Source organism: Myotis nattereri (genome assembly GCF_964212035.1).
Source record: "Myotis nattereri genome assembly, chromosome: 3".
In the NCBI taxonomy this organism is placed as follows: domain Eukaryota; kingdom Metazoa; phylum Chordata; class Mammalia; order Chiroptera; family Vespertilionidae; genus Myotis; species Myotis nattereri.
Window position 1 is genome coordinate 132,446,956 of NC_138077.1, and position 11,742 is coordinate 132,458,697.

The 11,742-nt window shown below is 39.3% G+C and overlaps 1 protein-coding gene across 1 annotated transcript in view; it reads left to right on the forward strand.

Annotated features, from left to right (window-relative positions):
- The window catches only part of HIVEP1 (HIVEP zinc finger 1), a 173,275-nt gene extending 163,107 nt beyond the window's left edge, over positions 1-10,168 (forward strand). Inside the window, exons 7-8 of the mRNA XM_081087288.1 lie at positions 6,563-7,071; positions 8,852-10,168. Of these exons, the coding sequence (XP_080943414.1) occupies positions 6,563-7,071; positions 8,852-10,027 (1,685 nt within the window). The 3' untranslated portion in view covers positions 10,028-10,168. The remainder of the gene's footprint in view (positions 1-6,562; positions 7,072-8,851) is intronic.
- The last annotated feature ends 1,574 nt before the right edge of the window (positions 10,169-11,742 follow it).

Genomic DNA, 11,742 nt, shown 5'->3' on the forward strand with positions numbered 1-11,742 from the left:
TTCTTTGTATTGTTTTTATCTGGTTTTAGGATTAGGGTAATGCTGGCTTCATAGAAAGAGCTTGGAAGTTTGCCTTCCTCTTGAATTTTTCAGAGTAGTCTGAGGAAGATAGGTTTTATTTCTTCTATGAATGTTTGATAAAACTCCGCTGTGAAGCTGTCTGGTCCAGGGATTTTGTTTGTTGGAAGTTTTTTTATTACTGCTTCAATTTCCTCCGTAGATATTGGCCTATTCAGATTTTTATTCCTCCTGGTTGAGTTTTGGAAGGTGGTATTTTTCTAGGAACATGTCCATTTCTTCTGGGTTGACCAGTTTGTTGCTCATAGTATTTTTTTAAAGATTCTTCATATTTCTGTGGGGTCTGTTGTTATTTTGCCTCTTTTGTTTCTGATTTTGTTTATTTGGGTCCTCTCTGTTTGCTTCTTGGTGAGCCTGGCTAAAGGTTCATCAATCTTGTTTATCCTTTTAAAGAACCAGCTCTTGGTTTCATTGATCTTTTGTATTGTTTTGTTTTTGGGGGTTTTTTTTAGTCTCTACGTCATTTATTTCCACTCTGATCATTATTATTTCCTGTCTTCTGCTCACTCTTGGATTTTCTTGTTGCTCTCTTTCTAATTCTTTAACTTCCATAGTTAGATGGTTTATTACCAGTTTTTCTTGTTTTTTTCAGGTAGGCCTGTACTGCTATGAACTTCCCTCTCAGGACTGCTTTCACTGTGTCCCATAGATTTTGGATTGTTGTGTTTTCATTGTCATTTGTTTCCAGGATGTTTGTTTGTTTTTCTTCTTTGATTCCTTTTGTAACCCACTCATTGTTTAGTAGAATGGTATTCAGCCTCTAAGTGTTTGAATTTTTGTGATTGTTTTTATTGTAGTTTATTTCTAATATTATGCCATTGTGATCTGAAAAGATGCTTGATGTGATTTCAATCTTCATGAATTTGGAGAGACTTTGCCTGTGCACTCTTATGGGGTCTATCTTTGAACATGTCCCATGTGTTCTTGAGAAGAATGTATATTCTGTAGCTTTGGTGTGGAATGTTCTGAAGATGTCAGTTAAGCCCATGTGATCTAGTGAGTCATTTAGGATTGCTGTTTCTTTGCTGATTTTTTTGTCTAGAGGATTTATCCAGTGTTGTCAATGGGGTATAAAGTCTCCTACTATATCAGTCTCTCCCCTGATATCTTCCTGAAGTTTTTTATGTATTTGGGTGCTCCTGGATTGGGTGCATATATGTTTACCAGAGTTATATCCTCTTGTTATATCGGCCCCTTTAGAATTGTGAAGTGGCCTTCCTTGTCTCTTGTTATGGTCTTCATTTTGTCTCTTGTTATGGTCTTCACTTCTATTTTGTCAGATACCTGAAATATATTTTTCCATTCCTTCACTTTCAGTCTGTGTGAGTCCCTTGTTCTGAAGTGGGTCTCTTGTAGACAGCATATATATGGGTCATATTTTCTTATCCATTCAGCCACTTGATGTCTTTTGATTGGAGCATTTATTCCATTTACATTTAATGTTATTATTGATAGGTACTTGTTTATAGCCATTTCTATTCTTTATGCCCATGTTCCTTCTTCCCTTTCTATTTCTTCTTTTTACAACATTCACTTTAGCATATCTTGCATTGCTGGCTTGGTAGTGATAAACTCTTTTAGCCTTTATTTGTCTGCAAAGCACTTGATTTCCCCTTCAATTTTGATTGATAGTCTTTCTGGATAGAGTATTCTTGGACTCAGTCCTTTGCTTTGCATCACTTTGTATACTTCATTCCATTCCCTTCTGGCCTGATTTGTTTCTGTTGAGAAATCATTTGATAATCTGATGGGAGATCCTTTGAGGTAACTCTCTGTCTCTCCCTTGCAGCCTTTAAGATTCTCTCTTTGTTGTTAGCATTTGCTATTGTAATTACGACATGTCTTGGTGTGGGTCTTTTTGGGTTCATCTTGCTTGGGACTCTCTGTACTTGTGTGACTTTTTCTTTCCCATATCAGGGAAGTTTTCTGTCTTTATTTCTTCAAATAGGTTCTCTAATCCTTGATGCTCTTCTTGTCCTCTGGCACCCTTATTATACATATGTTACTTCATTTCATGTTGTCCCAAAGCTCCCGTAGGGTCTCCTCCTGCTTTTAATTTTTCTTTCCGTTTGTTGTTCAGATGGGGCTTATTCCTCTACCTTATCTTCTAACTCACTAATTCAGTCCTCTGCTTCTTCTAGTCTACTGTTTAAACCTTCCATCGTATTTTTGATTGTAGCTATATCACTTTTGATATCTTCCTGATTTTTGCTCAGGAATTAGAAAGAGAGCAACAATCACCTAGATTGGTGATTTTCTCATTCATCTAGTTTATGAACTATATGACTGTTACTCTGAATTCTTTTTCTGACACATTGCATGCCTCAGTTTCACTTATTTCCTTTCTTGGCAATTCCTCTGGGGATTGTTTCGTTGTCTCCCAATTTAGTTAATGATATTTGCCAACTGGTGGTCCGTGACGTCTGAAAGGTTGGCAACTGCTGATTTAAAGTGTATCTTTTTCCAAACTTTACTTTTAATCTATTTATATATGTACTAGAGGCCAGGTGCTCAAAAATTCGTTCACTGGGGGGGAGGGGGTGGTCCCTCAATCCGGCCTGCCCCCTCTCACAGTCTGGGAGCCCTCAGGGGATGTCCTGCTGACAGCTTAGGCCCGCTTCCTCTGTGGGAGGCCATTGGGATGATCAGGAGAAGGCACCGCCCCCATCACCCCACTGCTGCTACCATTGCCGGCCACAACAGCTGTGAGGCCTAAGCCCCAGGCCTCACAGCCTCCAGACCTTGCAGCTGCCTGAGCCTATGGCTGCCGTGAGCCCCAGGCCTCCCAGCTGGTCTGAGCCCACAGCTGCCATGAGCCCCGGGCCTCACAGTCACTGTGGCTTTGTCAGAATGGACGTCCTGTAGACATCCACCCTAATTAGAATATTACCCTTTTATTAGTTTAGATATTTAAAATGGAGTTTTTGTACATAGTATATATCTGAAACTTAACTTTTTTATCCAGTCTGCAAGGTCTCTGTTTTAATTCATGTGTTAGACCATTCCTTTTAATGTTCATACAGTTGGATTAGAACTTACCATCTTGCCAGCTATTTTTTATTTGTTTTCTTTTTATACCTTAATTGAGCATTTTTATAATTCTATTTTATCTTCTTTATTGACTTGTTATTTGTACCTTTTAAAAATTTTAGTTGTCTACCTTTAAGTAATATTACATTGTTTTACATGTAGTGTAAAGACTTTATAACAGTATATTCACAGATTCTTTCCATCTTTTGTGCTATTGTTGTCTTGTCTTTTACGTCTGCATGTGATGCTGTAAACATATAGTACATTGTTACTGCTTTGCTGTAAACATTCAGTTATATTAAGAGCAATTTAAATTTATAAAAATTTATTTTACCTTAATTTTTTCTATTTTTGATGTTTTTTTATTTTTTAGTGTAGATCCAAGTTTCCATTTGCTACCGTATTCTTTCTGCCTAAAGAAATTTCTTTAACATGGATTATGGTCGACTGGCAGTGAAACCCCTCCTTTTGTTTTTCTAAGAAAATCTGAATTGCTTTCATCTTTGAAAATTATTTTCAATGGGGATAGAATTCTGGGTTTGAAACTTTTTTGTTACTTTGTTTTTCATATGTAGCATTTCATTTGTTCTTTTTTTTAGTTTCCATCTCTCATCTGAAGTTCCCCTTTGATATTGTATGTTGTCCACCTTTCCCATTAAAGTTTTTAACATATTAATTAGAATTATTTTAAATTATCTGTCAATTGTAGCATCTGTGTCATATTGACTGGTTCTGACTGCTTTTCCTCTTTTAAGTAATGTTTTTTCCTTGCCTTTTGTGTGCCTAGTAATTTTTGTTGAAAGTTTGACATCTTGTACAAGGTGGCACAGACTAATGTAAATAGTATTTTAGCCTGGTAATGGGCATGCCACTACTTCTGCTAGGCCTAGTATGGGAATTTTTCTAGTTGGACTGGGGTTGAGAGATTTCTTGTTTGATGTGGCTACCCTTAGTGCACCAGAGGCATCAAATTCCTGTAGAGATACTTCGTGTTTGTATTGGAAGATGGACTGCAAGACCAATGCCTATTCAATTCTAATTTTAGGTCTTCTCTTTGTATCGTGCCTCACAGATGGTTGCTCTGTACATTGTTGTTCTGCTGCCTCTCTCCTAGCAGTATTTTGTGGTCACTAGTCACATAAAGCTTTTTAGCTTGGCATTAAGGGGTGATGAGGAGATTGTGTGCCATCACTGTGTTAATCTAGCCTCAGTCTTCTACAGGTACTGTGTTCTTAAATTTCTGGGCTGTGGCCCTCTCGTTCTCCTTCCTATCCCCCTTCAGCTGATAATCTATTCCTCCTCAAGGAGTAGAGTTGTATCTTCTCTCCTATTCATTTCCCTTCCTCACAACAGTGAATTTCTAAGGGCAACTCATGCGTATTGCCTTTCCCAATACAGGGAAAGGTTTTTCTCCTCTAGTGGAGAGAGAGGAGATGGATTCAGATGGAATTCCTTGCCCTCCTATATGGCTGCTGCTCCTTTTCTCCTAGCTCTGGACCACAGTGGACACTTGGTGCTCTTTTCTGTGAACACTTCGGTGGGGTTCATGGCATTGAGCTGCAAGAGAGTGTAGCCCCAGAGTATGTACACAATCCTGCCAGTCCTCACTTGACTCTGATCAATCTTTCAGCTACTTAGCAGACTTCCATTGCCCAGTATCCTGTTTTATCTACCCCCGATGAAAGAAGCTTGTGTCTTCAGTCTTCCTACAGACACTGTCTCTGCTTAGAGTTTGAGCTATTTGATTAGCTGGGACCTGAGCTTTATGATGAATTTTGGAAAAGTCATAAATTTAAAGTTAGGCCCACTTTTTAAAAAAGAAAAAAGTAATAATTTTTAAGGTAAAGTAACTCCCTACTTTGCAGCAGGTTGGTCTGTAATGAAATCAGCCCCCTCTTGGTTCCCTGTCCTCCCAGTCATCCAGCTTCTTCTGTTTTTATTTTCTACTTTCCCCTTTAAAAGAAAAGGCCTCTCTAAAAATATATCTAATTTGGCACTACTGTGGCAAATTTAAAACAAATTGGGAATGACTCTAATTTTAGAATTCCAAATATCAGACAGTATAGGGGAGGTATTATTGAAGCAGAGATCAGGACATTTACCCAGAAATCACCCATTCCATTTCCAGCATTGGCACCCGCTAGGACTCAATAAATTAGTATTATTTATTTATTACTTTACAACAAAATAGTAGAACCCTTAAAACAAAAAGCTTATGAAATCACATGTTAAAGGAACCTCTATGCATATGTTTTATCTTTGATCGTTTTAATTATAAAATAACATGTGCTTGGGATAAACACATAAAAGCTGCAGTCTGTTCCACCTTAGAAATTACCTGCAAATGTTGGTGCTGAGCTTTTGAAACTTTTCTCAAAGAACTTTGTAATATAGAAAAAAAATGGTAAAATAAATTAATATACAGACCATTTGGGAAAGCCAGGAGATATACCGATTGCGTATTTCTTTATTTACATTTTCTTCTTTTTAAAAATGTACATATAAGTGCACAATGTATCTCAGCTAAACTGCACATGGTCTGGTATCTTCTCAATTCAGCTCAATGAGGAAGAAATGCCTGTAGGTGTTTTGTATTCTTTTCCTAGTTAACTTTTAAAATTTATTTTCTAAGGGAAAGAGCCTCTAACTTTGCAAGATGTTGACTAGATAAAGTTTATGAGCTAATGAAAATTTTGAGACTTTGTTGGACCATCTTGAAAATTCCTCATCGGACACAGTCTCACTTGACCTTCTGAAGCTGTTGTGAATGATTTTTAGTTAAGATTCCCCTTCCTGGGAGGGGTGGATTGAATCATCATAGAACAAAAATGATAGGAAAATTTAGCACCTTAGTAAAAGAAAGTAAAAGGAGACTTAAATATGAGAGATTATTACTAATCAGAACATACAAACATGTCAAAAATACTATTTAAGTATTAAGGAAAATTACTCTGCTTATAAATATGAAATGCCATTTTGTTTTTATTTAGTTTATTTTTAATTTGTTCAATAAAAGGAAAATACAAAGAACTATATATAAAGAACTCAGGAAAAAATTGTATTGAAATCTGTTAAATTTTTTAATATAGTTCAGTCTTTTCGGGGGGGGGGGATTTTATAAATATATTTGAGATCTTTATTGTGATGTTTTTTATATATGACCCTCTGCCTGTCCGCTTTTTCGAAGCTCATTTCATGTTCTGCATCTGCAGCAAAGCCTGCCCTGGCCATGCCACTATTAGTGCCTCACTTCTCTGATTCCTGCTGCACTGATTGACTCATTCATTTTTGCCCCATGTCATTCTCCTCGACTAAATTGCAGGCTTTTTGTGGGTAGAGTCCTTGTCTTTTATATTCCTCACAGTATTGCCAAGCTTATGAAAAAAAAATAAAAGACTGCATTTGTCCAGTTGCAAAACATTCTGTAACATACCCTCTTGGTTGTTTTTATTAGACGATAGGCAAAGATTCGGTTACGAGCGGTCTGGGTACGATCTTGAGGAGTCTGATGGTCCAGATGAGGATGATAATGAAAATGAAGATGATGATGAAGACAGCCAGGCAGAATCCGTTCTTTCGGCAGCTCCCTCCGCCACGGCTAGCCCGCAGCATCTTCCATCTAGAAATAGCCTTCAGGACTCCATGGGTGCTGACGAGGACATCAGAATCACCGATTGCTTTTCTGGGGTCCACATGGACCCAATGGACATTCTGCCCAGAGCATTGCCCACTAAGATGACCGTACTTAGCACAGTGCAGTCAGACCACAGCAGGCAGGCAGAGTCCCCCCTGAGGACCAGGCAGCATGCGAGCGAGGAGGATGGGACACCTACTCCTGCAGACACTTCTGGGTCACCTGAAGCTGCACCCAGGTCTCCATGTCATCAGATGTCTGTGGACTACCCGGAATCAGACAAAATTCCGAGAAGTTCTGTGGGCGGAAAGGCTGTTGCTTTAATACAGGTAAATGGTTTGTTGTTTTCCTTTTGTTTAACCCATTTAATATGGGGAGCCTAATAGCTTAAGAAAATAATGTTCTCAAATTACTCACTTATGGCTAACTCAGTGTGTTTAAGCCTCTTTGTTAATTTGTTTTATTTAAAGGGCAAAGGATATTTATTTCCTTCTGATTCTGGTTAGGTGTTTTAGTCAGAGTTCACATAGTGTATTATAAATCTGTGAAAGAACCAAATGGATCTTTTAAAATATACTCATTTATTTTTATTTGCTTTTTTTTTAACATCTTGAAATAAAAACGTGTATGTGCCTATTGAGAACGTGAATCTTGGACATATTTATCTGTGGCTGTTCTGAGTTGTTTTTCCAATGGCATCGATCTGATGGATTTGCACTAGATTATCCAAATGTTTTATACTTTGTCCCTGTTGGCAAAACAGCTACCAGTTTCTATGGCAAAGTTAATGTGACACAAACAAACGTATCAAGAAGTTCATTTTGCTTGAATGATCAACTTACTGTGGTCGCTTGGGAAAGCTTCCTGCCCAAGAACCAGCGCAGGACCAGACACAGGCCTCAGGAAAGTCACCCTGGGCGCTGTGATGGTTCCTTGCTTTTAGCCTGGCGGCTGCACGGGACATGTAATTCTTAGAGGAAGACATTCTCCTGCCATTGAAAGGTCTCTGTCCTCTAGCATATACTGACAGTTGCACTAGGATTTATTTCTTCATGTGGTTTACTAGGTAACACTGGAGAAAAATAAAGACTTTGAAAGCATGCATTTCTGTAGATTTCCCTAAATTTGAAATGAAATTAAATTAACATTTAAATATTAAATATTTAGAGTAAATTATTATGTAGGTTAATGCAGCTCTGTAATATAGATATCAAGAAAGTTGATATTGCCCTAACCAGTTTGGCTCAGTGGATAGAGCGTCGGCCTGTGGACTGAAGGGTCCCAGGTTCAATTCCGGTCAAGGGCATGTACCTTGGTTGTGAGCACATCCCCAGTAGGTGTGCAGGAGGCAGCCGATCGATATTTCTCTCTCATTGATGTTTCTGGCTCTCTATCCCTCTCCCTTCCTCTCTGTAAAAAATCAATAAAAGATATTTAAAAAAAAAGAAAGCTGATATTTAAGTGATAACTTGGATGGATGAGAGGATAGGTAAGATTCCTCCTCCTAACATTCATACTTTCATATGGGTTACCGGTGCTCTAAGCTTCTCTGTCCCAGAGTCCCTCACAGCCTGCCAGTGCCTGGAAACCTGCTTTTCAGTAGACACTTCATAGATTTGTGAATGGATAAACCACCAACAGAACTTTTTATCAATGGCAACTCTTTATTTTATAAATGAATGATTCTCCAATTCTTACCTGAGTTTATACTTATTGTCAACTAATATCCCAATTTCTCAATGACTCCTCATCTCTAAAATAGGGTGGAGCTGGTGTCGCCAGCAATAAAAACAACAAAAGCTGAATATAATTATGGCCACATCGCAGAATCAGTTTCAGTATAAAAGAGGTGATACCAAGGAAATGTAAAAAATGCAAAGTACTTTACAAAAATGTGCTGCTATTTGTCCTAGAAAATAAGAGATTAAAAGGGCAGTCTTTTTTTTTTCTATTGGAAATTTATGTTTTTAACCAAAATAAAATTTTTAGCAAACTCATAATTTTATAAAATACAAATATGCATTCCTTCACCTCATTAGGAAGAATAACATTTTAGCTGAGTGCCTAAGAAAACGCTGCCCTGAAGAGTTCTTCTCTCTTGTCTTTTAGAACACATCTTCTGTGAGCCTTCCTCCTGCAGCAGAGCTCAGCCTCCAAACGGCCGTGGGGAGTCCTCCGGGGGCCTCACCTCAGCCTGACACTCAAGAACAGAAGCAGCAAATAACTGTCCCACCGACTCCAGGCCTGCCTTCTCCCCAGACTCATTTGTTTAGCCACCTTCCTCTGCATTCCCAGCAGCAGTCAAGGACACCTTATAATATGGTTCCAGTCGGGGGAATCCATGTGGTACCTGCTGGCCTCACGTACTCTACCTTTGTACCCATTCAAGCTGGGCCAATGCAACTTACAATTCCTGCTGTCAATGTAATTCGCAGAACTGTGGGCACTCCTGGGGATCCGATCACAGAAGTTTCTGGCACTACAAATCCCGCTGGAGTGGCTGAATTAAGCAGTGTGGTGCCATGTATTCCCATTGGCCAAATCCGTGTGCCAGGCCTTCAGAATCTCAGCACCCCGGGCTTGCAGTCACTTCCGTCACTGAGCATGGAAACCGTCAACATCTTAGGCCTCGCCAATGCCAACATAGCCCCGCAGGCGCACCCACCAGGGCTGGCTCTCAATGCTGTTGGACTGCAGGTTTTGACCGCAAACCCTTCGTCCCAGGGCAGTGCCGCCCCTCATGCACACATCCCCGGCCTCCAGATCTTGAACATAGCATTGCCTACTTTAATTCCCTCTGTTAGTCAAGTAACCGTGGATGCACAGGGAGCCCCCGAAACACCAGCTTCCCAAAACAGGGCACGCGAGGTGCACCCCAAGCCAACTTCTATAGCCAGTGGGAACCAGGGCAGCAGGACCGCATCTCCTCAGGGGTCACCTCAAGTCCAGCAGGAAAATGCAAAAAAAGTGCTCGATCCACCTGCCCCTGCAAGAGACCGCATAAGGCTTGATGGCGCCAGTAAAATGGACACAGGGAAGGCGGCCTCGGCCAGTCAGGTGAAGCCTGCGCGTGAACTCCCTCCCGTTCAGGGCAGACCAGCCGCCACGGCAGAGCCTCTGCTGAAGGCACATCCTGAAGGTTTCCCGGAGCGGGCAGGCCAGCACACTCCTGCTCCAGACAGGCCGGTGCCCAGGCCCGCGGCCCTGCCCCGCAGGCAAGCCACTGCCCAGTTCAGCGACGTGAGTAGTGACGACGACGAGGACCGGCTTGTGATAGCAACCTAGTGGCTGCTTCTTTGGGGTTTTTGGTTTTTTTTATATAACACTTAAAGTTTTTTTTGAAAGCCCTCCTTCCCCTAAAGCACATTTTTCTGACATAAACTTAGAACTAATCTTTGTGCAATCATGAACTTTGACCAATAATTGTTGTTTTGTGTCAGCTCCAGCCATTTTTGTACATGTTGTATAGACAATTGTGCCTTTTAGGAGTTTTAAGTTTAGAAACTGTACAGATTGTTGAATATCTATATATATAAAAATATATTATATATATGAAACCAGGTAGTTATTTGTGTTTAGTAAGAAAAACCTGTCAAATAAATCAACAGATTAAATTATATGTTGCACTGTTAAGTATAAATTTTTATGGCTGTGGGGCAGAGTGTCTGTAAAATTAGTATGTAAACTCCATATTTATTGTATTCATATTAGTCTTTGAAATGGGTCTGTCCTTCTTATGTAAGACAGTAACTTTACACTTCAGACTGATTTTCTGTGTTATGAAATGTTCCAGTAAAATATTGTTTACTGACTTTACATTGCTTTAGCTGTTCTTTTTTTATCATCATCTGCTGAGTGACCAGCCATCTGCATTCAGAAAATAGCCCTAGGTTACATTCTTTCCACACTTTCCCCCACCCTATTTGAGAAACAGGGACGTCAGTGGTATTACCACCATGTGAAACTCACTGCAATCCAGGCAGCTGAGAGGCCTGTTTTCTTATTTCTGATGAGTGATTCTGTAGCTATTCACTTACTAGAAGGTTTGGTATTTAAGAGCACTTAAGTATTTATAGCATATAGTCTGAAGTGGGCAAAGTCCCTCAATGTTGATGATTTCTGGTAAATGTAAAATAAGTTACAAAACTTTTAAATTACGTAGTGACTATCTGTAGACATGATTTCTTCCTGTCTTGGGAGGCTTACCTATCCTTACTCATTCAGAAAAATTGGGCAGGGAACCTACAATTACCACTGCAGTGATTTGCATTATTTACTAAGCATTACAGATGTTATATTTGTCAGAAAATATTTTAATGTTAGAATTTGAATACTTAGCACATCATTAAAACAATGTATTCATATCTTTAAAAGCCTGCTTCAGGAAAATTTCAGGGATATGAAGGTGAAACAAGAGAGCATGGGGACCCAGTGATTCTACTTCTGAGTATATATTCAAGAAAATCCAAAATACTAATTTGAAAGAGTATATGTATGCACCCCTATATTCATTGCAACATTATTTGCAATAGCAAAGGTATGAAAGGTATGAAAGCAACCAAATGCCCATTAATAGACGAGTGGTTAAAAAGGGGGTGGTGTGTGTGTGTGTGTGTGTGTGTGTGTGTAATGGAATATTACTTGGCCATAAAAAAGAATGAAATCTTACCATTTGTGACAGCATGCATTGACTGAGATGGTATTATGCTAAGTGAAATAAGGAAGAAAAATACCATATGATTTCATTTATATGTGGAATCTAAAGAGTATAATAAATAAACCAACGAAGTGAACAGACCTGTAGACAGAGAACAGACTGATGGTTGCCAGAGGGGAGGGGACTTGGGGGACTGGGTGAAAAGGAGAAAGGATTGAGAAGTACAGATTAGTAATAAAATAGTCACTGGGATATAAAATACAGTTTAGGGGATATATCCAGTAATATTGTAATAACTGTATGGTGCCAGGTGAGTACTGGAAATATAAAGGGGAACAACTTT